This window comes from Parus major, chromosome 22 (assembly GCF_001522545.3).
Source record: "Parus major isolate Abel chromosome 22, Parus_major1.1, whole genome shotgun sequence".
NCBI lineage: Eukaryota > Metazoa > Chordata > Aves > Passeriformes > Paridae > Parus > Parus major.
In genome coordinates, this window is record NC_031790.1 from 1,611,312 (window position 1) to 1,631,128 (window position 19,817).

Genomic DNA, 19,817 nt, shown 5'->3' on the forward strand with positions numbered 1-19,817 from the left:
CTTTCTTGTCACTGAGAAAGCTACAGACAGAGCTCTGCAATACCTTCATTTTCTCTTTTTGCTGAAGCCAATCCAAAACACATGCTGCAGGTTAAAATTTAGTAATAGTATTATTAGAAAACAATATAATACTTTGGCAATATCTTTCAAATTAGAATTCTGTGACTTGGTGTGCATTCCTGTTGCAGATATATTAAAAAAAAAAACAAAAAAACTCCTCAAAACTACCCTGCTGTTTCAGACTCTTCTAACACATTCTTTGACCAAAGGATCTATTCCAGGTGCAAAGCTCAGGCCAAACATTTGGAGGCTTTTAATCTTGGTGTGTAGAATGCAGGAGGCTGTTGTGGCTCAGACAATGCATGTAGTGCCTCCTTCTAAGCAAGGAAAATGAAATGAGGAATTCCTCCTGCCTACCAGAAAGGCAGGGAGGGAGGGCAGGAGGAAGGGCTGCTCTCCAGCTGAATTTCAGGCAGCCTGCCGGGGAGCACAGGGCCTGTGAAGGTCACAAGTACAACTGAAGTTTCCAACAGAGATAAATACACAGCTCTATGAAGTGGCTGGAGAACCAAAATTTCTGATTACTTGCCTCACTCTGGTCTCTCACTCAGCTATCAGTTCCTTTTAATACCTAATGCATCTTTAGTGGCACTTGGAACCTTAAAGAACAGTCTTCCTTTACCCAGTTGCCTTTTCTCCCCCCACCCCCCACTTGGCAAGTGTTTTCCTGTGTTTCTATTCTGGCCCAAGCATACATACTTCAGCTTCTTTAAAAAAAAAAAAAATCATTATTAAACAGAAGCCAATGCTAATTTCTGGCCTGGAGTTTGAGATTCCTAACACATGGAATCTTGACAACTCCAAGGCATATTTATAACACCTCTTAAAATTATATATATAGTCTACTAACCTGAGCAAAATACCAACCTTTATTTTTAAGTGTTTGTTTCAAATATGTCTATTTATAGACCAAGACCTTTTCTGTGGGTTTTGGAAGAGTTGCGTAACAGATACATAGGTATATATATTTGTTTATATATGTTGTAGATATGTTTTATGTATAAAAAGGTAGAGAACATTTTGGTAGTGTTACTGTTCTGCAAGGATGTCAAAGGTCATTACAAAAAATTATAAAAGGCTTTGGAACTTCATTTTAGGAAACACCACCCAGCTCTCACAAGCAGGGATGATAAAGCAGGGAAGGGTTAAATGACTCCAAAGAAAACAACCTCAGATAATTACTTTCAGTTATCTCCACTTCTAGTCTTCCATCAATCTCCCCACTATCCCCTGCGATAATGACATTCAAATTTAAACTTCTAAGTTGGCAAAAAGTAAAAGAGCAATAAGAACTCTGTAAGATAAAGGACCTCAGACCAAAGACCCTGGTTAGAACAAACATGAATTGGAAGATGCCACACAACTTCCAGTTGAATGCAACATAAATCCCCCGGAAAAAGAATTTCAGTGTATACATAAACAAGTTTATGGGCACAAAGAGAAACTTCTCTTGACAGCTCCTTCAGAAGGACAGTGAGCAAGCAACAGGAAGGAAATGCAGGGTACAACCCTGCCATGGCACCTTTCTAACACAGAGGTGCAGCTAACCAGAGCAGCAGCACAGAGGCATGACCTGACTGCACAGCTGCTGATGCCAGTTTGGAACCAGCAGAAAAATGAGCATCAGCCAGAAACAGGCAGGTGTTTGCTACTCCCAGGCTTGGGATGAGCTTCCTCAGGTCACACCAAGCAAAAGCATTCCCAAGCTCCAGGGAGCTCACGTGCAAAATATCCAAGTGATTTTGTTTTGTTTCAAATGCTCTTTACCTTCCTCCTGCCCTTTCGTCTGAGGCATCTCATTACTGGTAGACACAAACGAGCTGGGTTAAGCACAGCACGTGTCCTGCTGCAGGAACACAACCCTGCTGCCAGCTCCTGCTGCTTTCCAGAGCAGGTTACCACTTCCAGAAAGGTCTGGAATAAAATAAAAGACCCTGGATACTTTTTTAACACACACATACAAAAAAGGAGTGTGAGATTTAGCTTAAAACAAACAAACTAATAAAACTAAATCAAAACAATGACATGAAGCTGTGAGAAGACTTCATGGGGAAAGGCAGAAAGGATTATATGGTTTTAGAAAGTTTTAAACTTCTGGGCAAAAAGCCATTCCTGCCAGTTCCACATTCCAGTAAAACAGCTTATGAATGTTTCACTATAACCTCTATAAACAGTGACATTTTCTCACTGCTGGGCTATATAATGAACACTGTAGGCTTCAACTGCTGTTTGTCCATATTGATCTATGAGAAGAAACATCCTCAAATATGAATCTCAGTGCACTGAAAGCAGAGTTTTCACATGAACAAGCAGGTATCAACTATAAACATGAGCAGGAGGCTCAATTGTTCCAAATTCCAGTTTCCCATGTTGTCTTAGAACCATTATCAACTCTCCAAGAGAAGCAATACATTCTTCCACCTCTTATCCCATTCCTCTAGGACCACCACCTATCCCACTACAAACATTTGCTAAGAGTTGGACAAATTAAGTCTGGAGAAGATGATGTGGAATAAAATTAATCCAAAAGGAAGCCAAGACATGAAATTTTCATTTGGGTTGGTTTCCCCAAGGGCCCACCCTGCGGCTCAGGGATCACTTGGCTCAGCTGAAGGCAGTGACTGGCAGAGGCACCAGGAAGGACCATTTCTCTTAGGAGCAGCAGCTACTTGAAGTGCCAATAAACCCACAGGCAGGCCAGGGTGTAATTTAAATTCTATTTCCTCTTCCCACACCAAGGGCACACTTAAGAACAAGCAAAACTGGGTAATTATTAAAAAATAATCCAAGTTTTTCTTTATTATCTCCAATATTCCTATATATTATTCCTTACACAATGCACCAGGAACAGTACCAGAAAAGTCAGGGGTTTGTTATGCAATTCCATTGGAAAATAGCCCAGGAATTCTCAAACAAGTGTCTTTGAGAGTCATTATATTTTTATGAAAGCCAAAGCTTTATTTCAGTATGTAGTTCTTGTCCACTGGACCAATTCACTTCCAAGTTATTTGAAAATAATGCAGGACCTTCAGATTACATTTATAAGCACTATACACAAGCGTAGCTCATGACTTCTTAAATCATCATTTAAGAAGAGCACAAATGCCAGCTTTTAAGGATCAAAAATGGTCACTGAAATACTTTTTATAGTCATTGAAAAAAAAAAAAGAAGAAAAAAACAGTTACTGGCATTCAACAAACAAGAATATGTTAGAAATTATACCGCATTTTAAATAAGCAACTATAATACGAAGTTTCAATTACCTTAACTGTTCCTGAATACATGCAATTATCTTTTCTCGGGTTCTCAAAACTAGAGTGCCAACTGTGTGTGTTTGCTGTGAGCTCACATTATTCCCAGAGCATTAATTTAAGAACTGCAATTGAAAATGCAAAGGGAAACATTTCCACACAACATGCCTTCTATATATCTGGGAAAATCAATTTTTCTTACAATACAACTCATTTAAACGCTCTTTTTCCTGACCCCAAAATTTTCTTCCAAAATTAGATGCACGCAGAACTGCCTCAGGGGTTTCACATGTGACCTAAATATGCTGGTTCTCTTCATGGTGCTATCACTTGTGGATCGCTGAGAGGAAAATACATTTTGATAAAGAATGGCTGACCAAATGAATAGCTTCTCCTCCAGTGCCTAACAAAAGAGTGATAACTTAGGGGAGGAACAGGAGAAGCTTCCAGCCACTCCTGTTTCTCTCACTGAATTACAGTCGTGCAGAGAAGCCTCAAGTAATTGTTTTCAGTAATATCAGCTCACAATAGCAGAACATGATGGTGGTACTTAATTTCGAAGGAAAATTAACAACCCAAAACCTTGCAGTCCCTAAAAAGCCAGGTGAGAGCACCCTCATGGAACACTGCCTGCTGCCCAGAGCCCTGTCCCACCCTAGGCCTGGCTGGGAAGCCAGAAAGCGAGCAACACTACATTCAATTAAGGAAATCCTGCTAGCAAAATTATGAATAAGTGCACACACACAAGGTATCAACACTTCACCTCATAAGACTACTTTTTATTCCTTTTTACGCTTTCCCCGTTTTCAAAGGCCCATGTCCCAGTGATTTCCAGTTTACTGACACAGTGACCTTACAAAAGCAGCATTTAGCTGGTGCATGTTGCAAGAGCTGAACTGAGCTGTGGCAATATAACAAAGCTATAATTATATGTGTTCCACTCAAGTTTAAAGCCTAGAAAACTGTCCTTGCATTGTTATTTTGACTGTAAGAGCTACCACTGCTTCTTGAAAGAGATTACTCTAAATTGGTTTGGATCAATAAATACTTCCTGTATTTATCTGCTTTCATTTTCATTGGAACAGGGTAACTGTTGCCTCTGTTCACATTCACAACCTAAACATCAACCTAAGCCAAGGCTTTTTACTCCTTTCAATCATTTCTTTGAAAGTGCAAACCTCAGTTTCACGTGATTACTGAACACTGACTTGTTCTGCTAAACTTTTCACTCCATACTAAATATACTGTAGACACAGTTATGGTGCTGCACACTATAGAGCATTGAAAACAGGAAAAAAGGCCTGAAAAATACCCTTAAGGCAGTTATTAAAACATCTTATATAATGAAATTATTGTGGGAGCACAGTGTTTCCTACAGATGAAAGGACAAACTGCAGCCTTAACTCGGTACCATCAGTAATTGATGTTTTTGCTCCAAGAGGCGCACGCAGAGCAGATTTAATTGCATACCCACTTTAACAGCAGCTAAAACAAAGGCAGACTAATTCTACAGCATTTAATGCAAGACAATACATCAGTTTAGGTGAAGATGAAATCCCAAAGAAGGGGATCCATTTTTCAAATCATATTAAGACTGATAAGACAGGATAAGAGAAGATTATCATTTGTCAGATTATCTTTTTTAAGTGCTTTACAGTAAAGCAATCAGTAATAACCCACCTCCCATTCAAGTGGTATTATTTCCTACAACAACTTCAAAGAAACTGAACTGCACTGATATTAACAAGCTCATTTTACTGAGAGAGCTCGAAACAACACTGAACAAATCCCATTTCCACAGACTGCTTGTGTGGACACAGCAGAAAACCCACTCCACGTGTACTATAAAAAAAAGAATCCATCACAAAATAATTCTGATATTGTAACAGTGATTTTATTGCTGGCCTGAAGATAGCACATGTTCAAAGTATGGATTTTGAAAAGCAAAGGTTTAAAGTTCCTTTTAGCAGCTGATTTTACCCTTCATGGTAGCACAACACTCAGAGATCAATCAGGATCTTACACTGCCTGTACATAAAGTCCTACAAAGAGACCAGTCTTCTTCCAGAGCTCCTCCTGTTCCTCTGAGCCACTTGATCACCCTCTACACTCTGCTGGCATAAGCACATGCAGAGCTCTGTGAATCACATCAGGGTTCAATTCAGCCGAAAAATAATCCAGTGAAAAAACACAATTTTACCAATTTTTCAGCTGGATCAGCTTCCCCAACAAGTTCACTGTGCACTTAGGTGAACACCCATGCCAGCAGAGTGGGAAGGAGTGCCTCTTTAAGCAGAAATGCTGCCAAACATGCAGCTGTGGCCTAAATAGGCAAGCCAGGGAGAACAGAAAGAAGGAGGGGGGGCGGGAAAAGTAGACAGTACAGCTTGGAACACCCAGCTTTTAACTCTTTCTTCAGCTCTGCATCCACTGGGAGCTTTAGTCTTCACTTTAGCTCTTCCAAAATACGTTCTGCGAAGCTACAGCTACCACAGAACCCCATTCCTACAGTAGAAATAGCAAAACCTGAAGCATTTAGGTAGCACCTTTAAAATGAAAAGCTAGAAAGTTTCACAAAGCTGATCCAGAGCTGCAATCCATCAGGACTGCTGCTGATAACCTAGTTTGCAATCGTGTGCTGTGGAGTCTGATGGCTTGATCACTCTAGGAGTACATTTACAACGCAAAAGCCTTTTTTATAACTAATTTTTAATTTAAGACACAGATTCCAAGAACAGCAAAACCTCACAGAAGGGACAGAAAAATCCCTGACTGACAAGCTGAAGTGCCCCAGCTTCCAAACCCATGCAAGAAAGAGGACTGAATTACTTCTGGGGAGCTGAACAGCCACTGCCTATTTATCTGTCTGCTAAATGCTCTTTGTTTTGGGGGACTGCACACTTTAAATGCACACTCTAGTCCATCCAGAGCAGCAGTTCCTAGAACACAGTAGCCTATTTCTCTCTCTAGATACAGACAGTCATTCTCTGAACAGCTGAAGAGCTCAAATACAGAAGCAGATTCAGGAATAAAGAAGGACTGTAACCTTGGATCTTCCTTTTCTCCCATCTACAGCATATTTCAAACTACCTCTTAAAAACAAACCTATTACTAGGCCTTGCTCCTTGTAAATGTTACCTCATGAGTACAGAGAACATAACCACAGCCCTCAAAAACCCAAATTAGTTTCCCTCCCACAGCTATATCCCAATCTTTCCTCAGCAATATTATTGCAATCTCACTGTCACTCTTTTTCTCTGAGAGTTTTTTCTCCTCTCCAATTCCATCAATCCTCATTAAAAAAAAAAAAAAAAAGGCACCCAGATTGTGGTAAACTACTTTTTTATAGCCATCCTTACTCCTGCCTTCACTCAAAAAGAACACTTTTCATGCATTCAAGACAAACTACCACTGTTGAAGCAACATCAGTTCCCACTGCTGCTCTGCAATTCTGAAACCTGTCAAAAAAAAAAGCATGAAACTACATTTGACAGACATAACAGACCTAGAACCAAACACAGAAAGCATTCCTGAACAAGGGAAATGTCCAATTTTGTTTCAATCTTTTACCACACACAAGCCAGGGACAGAATTTTATCTGTTCATAATTTTCAGTCTAAAACAGACACAGCCATGTTTGAGTCTAAGAGAAGACATGAAGCAAACCCCAGATAATTAACAAAGCATCACAGAATGGTTAAGCATTAAGCTTAAATAAAGTCACTAATTAGCACCCACAGAAGGTGTTCAGGCATGAAACAGTTAACTTGCCCAAGATGAGCAGTAATCACTCAGGGTTAAAGCTGAGGACTTAAGTTCCTGATCCCAGCCTTGAACCTGGACTATCAGACTTCTACATATCTTTGAATTACACCTGAAAGAACACTGAGATAGAACTGCTTGACTCTTCTCCTTCTGCTGAGCAATTAAACAAATTTGACTTAATTTGCTCTGAAGTACAAACTCACTCCATTAAGCATGTAGTTTTCAGAGGCAGTTTAAACTCACAATTCTTAGTTACTCCCAACTGCAGTTGCTACTATACACATTCTGAAGATCAGCAAAATAATAAAACCAACAAAACTTCTGCTGAAAATGTTTGTAATCCTTTTCCATAATCATTCCCATAAAGGAAACTTCCACTAAGAAAACACTGGAGTATTTCTGGACAATTAAGTCTCACTTGCACTGAAACTGTGATGGCACAAAAGAAAGAAATCTGTGCATTACAGGCACTTTTGATAACCTGATCACTGAACGCATCAGAAACAAGCACTCTGTGTTCTCCACCCCACAAGACCTGTCTAACCGTCCCCACTGCACATGGAGAGGAACACAGATATCCTGTAGGACTGAGCTCCAGCAAGACAAATATGAAACTAAGAAGGGAAGAAAACTATTTCAGAAAGGGAGGAAGCAACCTGCAACAACCTTTGCACTCATACAGTGGACTTCTAAACCACTAGAAGGCAAACTTCTGCCATCAATTAGAATTAAGGACCTGAGTTATAATCAAGGTGACACCGAGATTTCAATTTATAACCTGATTTCTGTGCTTAACTGTGATCTGTCACAGCCAGGCCACAGCTTACAAGCAGGGATAAATTCCATTCATACCAAATAAAGAGAGGCTACTTCTGTTCCTCATTCACAGTAGAAAAGCTTTGCCACAGCAGTGACCCAGGCCAGCCCCAGATACAAGTGCAGTGCCATCTTTCACCAGGCTTTAATGGCAATTTCCCTTTCTACCCCTTACACACAGTGTTTGGAAAGCCAGAAAATTAAAAACTGTGTATCAGAGTTCATGTTTCAGCCACCAAAGCCACCAAATATCGACTTTGTAACAACCAGCCAGCCTAATCCAAATATCTAAAGAATTATAGGATATACATGTGATGGGAAGGCTGGAGGTCAGGTCTGACCTTAAATATACTGGAAGCTACAAAACAGCATTCTTGGCAGGCTCTTTAAAATTAATACAACTGTTACTGCATTAAAAGTGTTACTGTCCAAAATCTTATTCTCCATTAGCCAGTTTAATAGACAAAAAGCACTGTAGGAAGACCACTGAGTTTTTATCTCACTGATTAATGCAATTAAATGATGTCGTTTTCCTGGTTATCACTCCTTTAGCTTAGTTCAAGACAGCTTTCCAATGTAAATATTGCAACACTGAGTTACCAACAGGAGGAAAACAGAAAGTGAAACTCACAATTCTTTTACATTTGTTTTCTTCACTTTGTTTTTAGTGAGTTTCAGCACTCCAGAACAAACTGCTATTTATATTTTGAGCTCTGCAGCCATTCAAAAATCAGATCTCCACAGCCTTGTACTCCTGTACACAAATTGGTACTGTGCTCACCACAGGCATGATTGGAGTCCAGACCTGTTCTCTGGCAGACCACACTGGTTAAAGAGTCATTAAAGCTTTAGACAATAAGATTTCCTCGAGCTTTCACAATGGGCCTGCCCCAAGAAAGCAGATGGAAAGGCAGGGAATAAGAAAGGTCCTCAGACTGCGCTTGGACCTGCTGTCAATTTGTTGTTGGGTATTCCAAAAGACCAGAACTGCTGCTCCAGTTGATGCAAGAACCACACAAGGCTCCATGTCATGGAAGTGAACCTTGAAGTCAGAAATATTGCTAGGAAATGGGAAAATTCAACCACCCAATTCCAACAGAATTACAGCGAGGCACTGTGCTGTATAACAAAAAATCAATATAAACAACTGCTTTCACCAACTTCCAGTATGGATTGTGGGAGCCAAATACACAGGAATAGGAAAGAATTTCAGCTCAACACAGTAATTACAACCAAGTATAACATCAACAATACTTGGGACCTCTCTCTAGGCAGCTCAGTTTCACAACATCTTGCAATTTAATACACTTTGTATCTCAAGACTCAACCTAAGTCAGGTAGAGATGACAATGAAACAAAATTTCTCTCCATTCTTTGGGTTACAGAATCAGAAAGCTACACTGTCCAGAAAACAAAAAATGGATATTCTTACAATGTTTCAGAAACCAAGCCGCCTGGCTTGCTGAAACTGTAGCCAGTTAATTCCCTTAAAGACTTCCCTGAACTCCACCCCAGGATTCCAGCAGTGCTCAGTGCAGCTCCCAGCCTGGCAAGGCACCTTTTGTAACACCAAGCGCAACACAACACTTAAAACAGCTCAGTCTGGCTTTCCTATTTCCTCACTTCTGCATTTCCAGGTCCCTGTAAAGGCTAATTTTCTATATCTAAGTTCAATACCACTAGAAGCATATCAACATGTATATTATTGAAGAATTATTTGCAAGCACCACAACTTCACAACCACAACTTCTTCAATATTTGTGCTTAATTAAGGATTTAGTTTGATACATAAAAAACCAAAGGTTACAGAATTTTAAATCTGTCACAGAAAAAAATTATACCACATTTAACAGCACCTTTGAGTTCAAGTTTTAAAATCTTCTTCCTGAAGAATTTAAACTGGAAATTGCTACAGCTTTCTCATTTCCAAAAAATATATTTCAACCTGCAAACAACAGAAGCCTCAGTGCATTGTTTGCCACATGCTGCAGCTAATAAATAAAAACAACTCAATTATGCTTATACTGATCTTTTCTTTTGGCCTTTGGAAGCTAATCTGAACCACATGTCAAGCAGGGAAATAATGGAAACTGTAGTTACTGCTTTTCTAAATATAACATTAATCTCACTTGTATGTCAGAGCATTCAAGATATGCAAAAAAAGAAAAAAACCCAGGAATTACATAAGTGACAAGGCCAACTGCTTGCAAAAGAAAACTTTTAACTCATGATCTTACAGGCTGCTTTGTGCAAATAGGATTTTATGGCCTGAAGTCAGGGGACCTCTCCTCAGGAATGATCACAAAAGAGATTCTGCTCTCCAGCACAGAGAAAAGCACCATTCCTCCAAAGATCTCAAATCCAAGGGGAAAAAAACCCCAAAAAACAGTACAGTTTTTACAGCAAAATTCAGAGGCAGCCATCTTAGTGTAACATAACACTTGTCACTGCCAGCTTGGAAAAGTTTTAGACAACTTCCAGTATTATTTCAAACCCAAATGTGCTCTTTACCTACTAAGTAGGCATGCACAAATATTCAGATTTCTTCCTCCTCTTGTTAATAGGAGCTGGAAAGATTGGGATAATCACTTTATCTAGTACTTAGATCTTCAAAGAGTACAAATATTAATTCTCGCAACACCTCCTTGTGGAATGCAAGTATCACATTCCCCATTCTGCAGATTAAGAAAAAACAAATCAAAAGCCAAAAAATCAGAAAAATCTTAATCTTAGAAAACAATTCAAGCAAAAATAAGTTAAGAAGCCTGAACTTTTTTACAAGAGTGCTGAACGGTACTTTCAAACCACAGTTTAAACTTGAATCTGGATATGGGAATGCACATTAAATGTCCATTTGCTTTGCTCAACGTGCACACAGCAACACTGGGATATTTCACTGACTGCATCCATATCTCCCTACCTAAGGAACAGATAAAAAGTCAGAAAACAGTAAGAAATTTTGCTCTTACCTTCTGCTACATCATCGTCTACAGCGCCTTTCACCTGAGAAAAACACCACTGAATGTCATTTCCTCCTCCAGCTCCTAAAAAAATCAAAACAATTCAATAAAAACGAGCCCCCCCCCAGCAGCAGCGCAAGCACACAATGGTTCCAGATTGCACATTTCAGAGCCTGTGCACGCCCACTTCCTCAGCAGTGCTGAGGCACAATCACACACCACCCTCCCCACCTTTTTCCTTTGGATATTGTTTTTGTCAGACTTCAATGCAGCGTTTGTCAAAAACAGGGAAGCACAAGCAGTGAAAAAGCTTCACTCACCCAAAGCTCGCTGGACTAAGCACCATTAACTACAAATTTAAAATTCAAACGCACGAAAGGCCGTGTTTAACACGAAGCTTTTTCCTACTTGAGCAATCAGAACCCTCTAAACACACACACACAAACAACTTAAATATCAACTATCAGAGCTGTGCATTTTTAGAAAATTTCAATCTCCCATCCAATACAAACCAAGCACGCAATTCATTTCCTCCTTTCACAAACCCACTGCGCCGACCCTACGCACTCAAGGCTAAAGAAAAAGAATTTTACCACAATTTTAGAGTCTCTTCGCAGAAGTAATGAAAGCAATTATCAGCCTGGAAAAACAAAAAGCAGCAAATCCGAGCAGAAAAGCAAACAAGCAATCGGAGGGGAACAAGTTCTACTACCATAGAAAACGGATCGGAGAGAAAACTTCAGGAACATTACTGCCTCGGCTGAAGGCAGTGATTCATTTGAACCGTGCCACCAAAACACACACCAAAAATCACCACCCATTTCTTTTGCATTTCATTCTGAGCAAATCACTGCAGGGCTGAGGACATACAGGAAGAGACAGAAATGGGCTTGCCTCGGTTGGTTGGTTGTGTTTTTTTTTTTTTCTCCAAAAGCCACTGTCAAAATGGAACTTTTCCTTCACACAACTCAAACCGGCTGAGCAACAGATGGCATTTACACATTAATCCCGAGCTCTGGTAGGGCCTTGGGGATAACAAAGAATATAGGAGGAAACTCTTCCCAAGTTAAGAGACGCAAAAAAAACTCAAAGAGAATGAAATCAGCCTGAAAATAATCCTTCCAGAAAAGATGAAGCACCTCAGAATGAGAAGTCCTGGAATAGAGTACAGCTTGCATTTTTCGCTTGCTTTAAATTAATCCCTGAAGGATTACAGACATCCAAGCTGCAGAATCTGAGAAGGTGGAGGCAAGCAACAGCACCCATTTATGCAGGAGATGGCAAAATGCCTTCCCCCCACATCATTCCCCCAAAATCCTGCAATCCATTTGCTTTCCTCTCTTCAACTTATTCATTTGTCGTTTAGCACCATAGAAGCACTTAAAGGGAACAGCTTGGAGAGAATCACTGCTCCTGCTACTTCGAGCTGAAGTCCTCTTTTCCATGGAATTTACTTGAACCAAGTTGGCACTTTTTTCCCCCCACGACTAAAACGGCAAGAGGAGGGTGGAGCATGTGCATATGGTGTAGGGGGGAAAGGCAAGCACAAGCCTCACAAAGCCTCCCATGCTTTGCTCCTCCACATGCAAAGCACTGAAAAGACAATTCATGTGCAGAGGAGGGGGATGAATAAATTTCCAAATGAAGAAATTGCCAGGAAAAGTAAGAGGGAAGAGATCCGTTCTGCACACACACTTCTAAGCCTAACCAACAGCACTTTGGGATACGAAATGGGGAGCAAGCAGTGGAAAGAATGGGAAAGAAAACACAGCGAGACCTGCGCTGTTTAATTACGCCCTGTGCCAAATTTTACTGGCATTTGCAGATGCTCAGAGGCTGCTCCCTACAGAAGGGTGCGACTGCAATCTGGACATCGCCTGCACCTGGATCCTCTCCGTGCACGGCAGCGCTTCTGAGAAATAACCACAAGCACCGACCCCAAAGCCTCAAGGGGGAAACTCTTTACCCAGAGCGTGTAGTGACAGGACAAGGGGGAATGGATTCAAACTGAAAGAGTAGGTTGAGCTGGGATATTGGGTGGGAATTGTTCCCTGGGAGGGTGGGGAGGCCCTGGCACAGGGTGCCCAGAGCAGCTGTGGCTGCCCCTGGATCCCTGCAAGTGTCCAAGGCCAGGCTGGACGCGGCTGGGAGCAACCTGGGATAGTGGAAGGTGTCCCGGCCCATGCCAGGGGGTGGAACTGGATAGGCTTTAAGGTCCCTTCCTACCCAAAACATTCAATGATTCTACGAAAAGGCAGCAGACCCACCCTGCCTGCAAGCTCCTCAACTCCAAAACACACCACTTCCCCCTCCACCTTGCTTCTTCCATGCTTTTTTTTTTTTTTTTTCCCCGAGAACGGAGGGAAGGAAGGGTGGGTGGGAGCAAAGCACGAATTCCCACAAGAGAGGATAAAAAAAACCAAAAACCCACCCCACAACCAGCAAGGCGCAAGCGACTCGGAACAGGAGAGGCGGCCGGGAGCCAGCGGGGAGAGCCCCCCGAGCCATGCCAGGGCAGGGGGGGCAGGCTGCCCTTACCTGCCATGTTGTGCTGGCGATAGCGGCCGCGGCGGGTCGGGTGGAGCGGGCGGCGCGGGCGGGGCGGGCGGCGCGGGGCGGGCGGCGGCGGCGGGCGGCGATGGCGGCGGATGGAGGCGGCGGCGGCGCGGCCGCGGCGGGGCTGGGGCGGCCCCGCTCCGGCCCCCCCGGCGGTGAGCGTCCAAAATGGCGCCGGCAGAGCTGGGGGTGACGTCAGCGTGGGGCGGGAGCTAGCCGCCCTCAGGAGGGCGGGCGGCGCCGCCATGTCCCTGCGCAGCCCCTCATGGCGGGGCTGCCGTCCCTTAGCCCGGCATCGACCGCCCTCATGGCTGGGCTGCCACCCTTCAGCCCGGCATCGACCGACTCCATGGCGGGGCTCCGTCCCTCATGGCGGGGCTAGCGACCCTCATGGCGGGGCTAGCGACCCTCACTCAGCTCGGCCTCTGCCCACCCTCATGGAGGGCTTGCCGCCCCTCAGGCCAGCATCGATCGGCCGCCTCCATGGCGGGGCTTCCTCCTTCGTGGTGGGGCTGCCGCCCCTCAGCTCGGTCCCTGCCCGGTGTCATGGAGGGGCTACCGCCCCTCGGCTCGGTATCGCCCGCCCTCAGCCCCTCGGCGCTCCGGTGGCCGCCACCCGCTGCTCCCCGGGCTCCCCTGCGGGAAGCTCTCCCTTCGTTGACCCCTCTCCCCGCCGGCTCGCCCTTCATGAAATCAAATATCCTGAGCTGGAAGGGAAGCACTAGGATCATCGAACCAGCTCCTGGTCCTGCACAGACACCCCAAAATCCCACCCTGGGCATCCTTGGCAGCGTTGTTCAAAAGCTCCTGGAGCTCTGGCAGCCTCGGGGCCTCGGGGCCTTGCCCATCCCCATGGGAGCCTGGACAGTGCCAGCACCCTTGGGGGGAAAACATTTCCCTGATAATCCCTTCATGTCTCTCAGAGCATCTCGCCCCTTACTTGTCCTTTGGTCTTGGGGTTTTTTTTTCTCCCCCCCTTCCCTTTGCTCTCCTGCCATTTCCCTGTGCAGCAGCCACACATAACCTGTTTGCGTGCACATTTTCCACCTCCTTGGATGCTTTCTACAATGTCCAGGGCTCGGTCTCTGATTTCACTCCGTTCTCATTGCTATTCCCTGCATACACCAGCCATGCTCCTGAGCCATTTTTAGCCTCCATCCACCTTTCACACTGGCAGCCAGCAAGATCCACAAAGAAAGGCTTTCAGCAGAGCCCAGCTTGGCTCAGCTCCTGCTGGCTCGGGGAGGATGGAGGCTCCTTTTTAGCTTGCTGGGTCCCAGTTACAGTCTCAGCTGTAGTTAACTACAGGACTGGGATAATTGATTCAGTACAATCTATTTAAGATCTTGTGAAAGTCATCAGTTTCACTTCACAGATGTTTGTGCAAACATTTTCTTCTCGGGCTGGGTAGATCTTGTTAATCCAGATTTCACTCGGAGCTTCATGAGCTCATCCTGCAAACCCAGCACTGCCACAAACTCGAAATGTGACTTGGAACAAGTCTCCAAAACCATCATATACACTGATTTTTGCATTTCTAGCTCTGAACACCTAAGAGGCTGCTTTTATAAACGAAAAGGCCATTGAATTGCTGCTCAAGTCCAGCACCAAATAGAGCTGTGGGAACTGAGTAACACTAATGAACACAAACAGCCAGGCTCCCATTAGAAACCCACAACTGGCCCCAATTATCAGTTATTTTGAAATTCAGATTTATCTCTTCATCCCTGATAAAAAATTGCACAGGTAAATAAATCAGTCTTGGAAGGAACAATAACATGTGAAAGAATACTCAGCATATATGGAATGCTTTAAAGAATTGCAACTCACCCAAGCTTGGAAATCTCTGGAACCGAGTGTTTTGCTTAGGTTGTTTTGAGAGCAACCCAAAAACCTAAAAACAAAAACACTGCAAGTTTGAAAACTATCACAATGAGGACAATCTCCCTGGTCCCAAAACCCCAGTCCACGTTTCCCAGAGTTCAAGAGCAAATTCACACGATTCTACAAATTTGTGGCCATGTTTGTTTGATACCAAATTCAGCATGAAAGTTGCCATTCCTCCCTTTTCAGAATTCCTTAAATACACTTTTTTTCAACCTAAGCAGAATTGTCCTGCAACTGTTTAGTAGGAAAATTTAAAAATCAAGTCAAATTCGTCCATTGCCTTCTGTACAATTACTGCAGAATTTGTCCTTATTGTAGAATATGCATTGGTTCAAGAACTTTTGTTGCTAAAAAGATTTAAATAAGGCAAATAGACCTGCAATTAGCTCTGTAATAGAAATTAATGAAGCTTTAGTACATACCTTATAATTAAAATGAAATCCCTCTTAGAAAAGATTTAATATCATGGTGCCAGGAGGATGGATTGTAACTTCAACATTTCAGGTTTTTGTTGTGAGCTAACTGAGCTACAGAAAATAATGGAGCATAATAAATAAATAGCATTAAATCACAGCCAGAGTAATTAGTGAGACATCTTGGGAACCACAACCTTTGCCTGGGTGTTCACTTGCTTGGTAGTTCAGAGTGTTCACACTATGAATGGCTGATGCAAATTAGGCAGAGTGTATTCCATAGCCCTGACTCAAAGTTTGTGAGCACATACGTGGATTTCTCTGGAGCTTGAGCATTTGTTGAGGTGCTCTGGGGAGATTGTAACTGTAGGATGTTAAATTTATACACAGCCACCAACAGCACAAAGCTTTAATGAGCATTTATCTACTCCAATCATGCTTTAATGACTAATTCTTACTCTACACACAAACTCCTTCAGCTGAGACTGAAGAACACCTCTGGGAAGTGGGAGGGACTTACAGGAACAAGGACTCACAAAACAGCATTTCTGGGTCTATTTGCTGTGATATTTGTCAGAAAACTACATAAAGAGTGGTCAGTTCACAGCAGCTTAGACCAGGCGCTGTGGAAGTTAGAACAACCTAAAAATCAAAGTGTAACACGTGACCAGCAACCAATAAAAATATAAAATAATGTCAAATGACTGATCAAACAACCGAGGCTCCAAAGAAGAGCACTATCAGCAACTCATTTTGTATCTGCTTTAGTTTTCCAGTAATTTGACCTGTTAGACAAGACTATAATGAACTACAACAATTCAGTTTAGAAATAAAGAGAGCAATTATCACCAGAATTATCACTGGAATTTAGTAATAGCTGAGCCATCTGAGGCCATGTGCAGGTTAACATCAGGGCAGTGTAATTCCCTCCTCTCTGTACTTCATTCTGCTTAGCTTCAAACTCTCATTGAGAGGTTTCCATTGCGTTTTTGCAGAGCATTTCAGAGAATAACAGGCTTAGCTCTTAGAAAATGTTTGCTAATGTTCATCCCCCTTTTCCCCACTCTTGATTTCCCATAAACAGCCATTATCAAACCAGTGCTGAGTCACATCTTGGTGCTGCTGCAGGAAAGCTGAACAAAAGATCAGGCAGACCCTGGTTCTGCAATGAGTCTCAGGGAAAATTACCTGTGGGACAAGTCCCAACCCATCCACCCTCTCTTCTTACACCAGCCTCGCTCAGGCAGCTGGGTCCCTGCTGCTGTTTGTGGTGCCAGCTCCAGCCCAGCCCCTCTTCTGTGGCCACACAGAATTTCCTCTGCTTTTCCTGCCTTTAATCGGCCCGATTTCATCTTAACCAGGTTCCAGCTGCAAACCCTCAACTGCCAGTGGCCACAACTTTTCAGCTATAGTTGAGCTGTAAACAAAGGTTTAAACATTTCCAGTTCCTGCCACACTGTGTTCTAAATATGAATGCTATAAAGATATTCCTCGTGCTCTATATCACTACTGGGGCACTTCCAAAGTCATTGGGTTTTATTTTTGGGAAGGGGAAATGTTGAAATTAAAGTTTCTTATGGGACTGAGTATCTACACTTTTGGGGAAATCATGGAATGCTTTGGCATGGAGGGGACCTCATTGACCATCTACTTCCATCCCTGGGCATAAAATATCATCTGATCAGTCACTGGGCAGCTTTGTTTCAGTCTGATCAATGATAAAAAGCAGAAGAAGATAATACATATCTTTTAGTCCATTTTGCAGCTGCCAAATTTTTTAGAGACCAAATTTCCCAAAAATCCAACCTAACAACCATCCAGTAGTTCTAGAATTGAGTGTCCCAAACTACTCCTCATTGAGCAAACCTCTGCCATGGAAACTCCCTAATTCTGGTAACGAGAGTTTGTGTCATCCCAAAACTGTCAAGTTCATTGGATTAAAGCCCTGCAATTACAAGAGGAACCCTCAGCATTTTTTTTCTTCCTAAATTATTAAGACTTTTATTCTTAACTTTAGCTTGATTGCAAACAGAAGAGGTAATTAGGATTGGAAAAAAAATCATGTTCATTACAGTAGTAGTTTGCAAGACAGGTTTAAAAACAGTTTCAAATTTGATCTGTTTAGAACAGGGCTAAGACACTGTTACTACTGAAAATACAATTTACAACACATTAATTGATTATTTAAACACCTTTTGTATAGGATTCAAGCACCTGAATTTTATTTTAAAACAAGCGGAAAAATAGAGGGAAAGATAAAGGGAAAACTAAGCTTTTGGAAAAGAAGGGAAAAGGTCTTAGAGGTAGTCAGGAAGCACCTGTATGGAGGGAAGAAAACAAGCATTTTTCAGCTTGGAGGGCCTGTTGGTAGAGGCAGGAGTGTCCCAGTACTTTGGGGTTAAAAGTTAAAACAAGAGGGATAAATTGAGTATAGAAAAATTTCATTCTTATTTTCTGCATCTTTTGCTATAGGGGTTTTTTTTTGTGTGTTTTTTTGTAGTTTTGTTTGTTTTTTTTAAACAAACTGTAGTTAGTTCTATGGAAAGATGAACCCAACCCAAAAAAAAGAGAAGTGTTATGGGACACTAATAATCCCATTGAAACTAAGACTGGAGCCATAGGAAAAGATAAGAAGTTCACAAGGCATAGACTTGACACCCTCTAAAAAGAAGTAACTAGAATTCAATGTTTGGTTCTGGATAACCTGGCACTTTGAGTCTTCCAACTCAGGATAATTTGGACATTCTAAATGCTACACACAGTAGGAAAACCAACAAAATGAGAACAAACAAAATGAGAACAGTCACCCCAAACTACACACCATGAGGACAACACAAGGCCCTCACAAAGTGGTTTTATTCTAACAAAAATGATTAAATACTGAATGACATTGCCAGAAAATACCTGCAGCACATTCACTATGAGGCACTCTTAAGAGCAAATTCCCTTCCTGGGATCAGGCTAAGTAGAGCTGCTCCCTGCCTAAGGACAAGGGATGCTTTAGTCCTTTCCAGCCCCAATTTCCCCACCTAACAGAGAACCAGATTCTTCGGTTGAAACCAGGTTCTTTGTACCAGTGGCAAAATCAAGTTACAATAAAAGCAATAAATCCATACTCAGAGAATACTTTTAAAGCTATTAAATCCTCCTCCTATTCAGTCTTCAGAAAGGAGATAATTAACATTTCTTGACTCTTTGACTACATTTATATTAATGAGAAGAACGTAACAGAAATACAAACAATGAGAAGAAGAAGAAGAAGAAGAAGAAGAAGAAGAAGAAGAAGAAGAAGAAGAAGAAGAAGAAGAAGAAGATACCTTGTGGGGAAAGCCCACCCAATCAGACAGCATGGTGCATCCCTCAGGAACACAGGGAGCTCCGAGGTGAGAGGAGCCTCACTCATCCTCACCACCTTTAGAAGGCACTTTGCAGGAAGGGGAGGAGTTATCCTGTTTGCAGGATACACAACCCCAAAGGCCTTGAGGAGTTTGCATTTGGGGTTGGGTTATTTTTGCTTTTTAAGCTTCAAACACTCATGGCCTACACACAGAGTTGTTTTGTTTTGGCTGAAGGACTGCAGGATTATTGAGGGAAAAGAAGCATTAATTTTACTTTACTAATAAACGTGCCTAGGTGATCTAAAAAAGTGAAAGAAAAACCTCAGAGACTTTTGAAATGTTTATGCTTAACAAAAGCAGGGAACTGAAAGGTGAGCATGTTAAAAACACTGCTGTCCATAGGATTTCCCTGTTGTATTTACCAGTAGGCTTTAACTCTTCTATTTTAGATTCCTACTAAAGCAAAGTGCTTTTAAGCATTAATTGAATTAACAAGCTATTATCCTTCAGTAGGAGCTCGAAGAATTACACCTGTGCAGGTGTATTTCAAAAGGGACATGTAAATGCAAGCCTTAGCTCAGGTCCTGTAGTTATCTTGTGTCACTGAAGCTGTTGTTCTAAAACACACCTAAAAAGCCAACTGATCTAAAAGGAGCAGGAACAGCTCCTTGGAATCATGTTTTTGCACTTTGAAGATGCCTGCAATTTTAGTAGCACTAGGCAGTAAGAAGTTAATTGTTAGCTCTGAGTGGTGCTAGCAGGGAATATCA

General features: G+C 42.2%; 1 protein-coding gene across 2 annotated transcripts in view; it reads right to left on the reverse strand.

Annotated features, from left to right (window-relative positions):
• PPP2R2A (protein phosphatase 2 regulatory subunit Balpha) overlaps window positions 1-13,477 on the reverse strand; it is a 35,190-nt gene extending 21,713 nt beyond the window's left edge. Inside the window, exons 1-2 of one of the 2 annotated variants that reach the window (XM_015648885.2) lie at window positions 13,392-13,477; window positions 10,863-10,937 (exon numbers count right to left, since the gene is read on the reverse strand). In XM_015648885.2, coding sequence (XP_015504371.1) covers window positions 10,863-10,937; window positions 13,392-13,398 — 82 coding nt within the window. In that variant the 5' untranslated portion in view covers window positions 13,399-13,477. Of the gene's footprint in view, window positions 1-10,862; window positions 10,938-11,565; window positions 11,690-13,391 lie in introns of those variants that run through there. The other variant, XM_015648884.1, reaches the window with a different exon arrangement.
• Window positions 13,478-19,817: the final 6,340 nt, after the last annotated feature.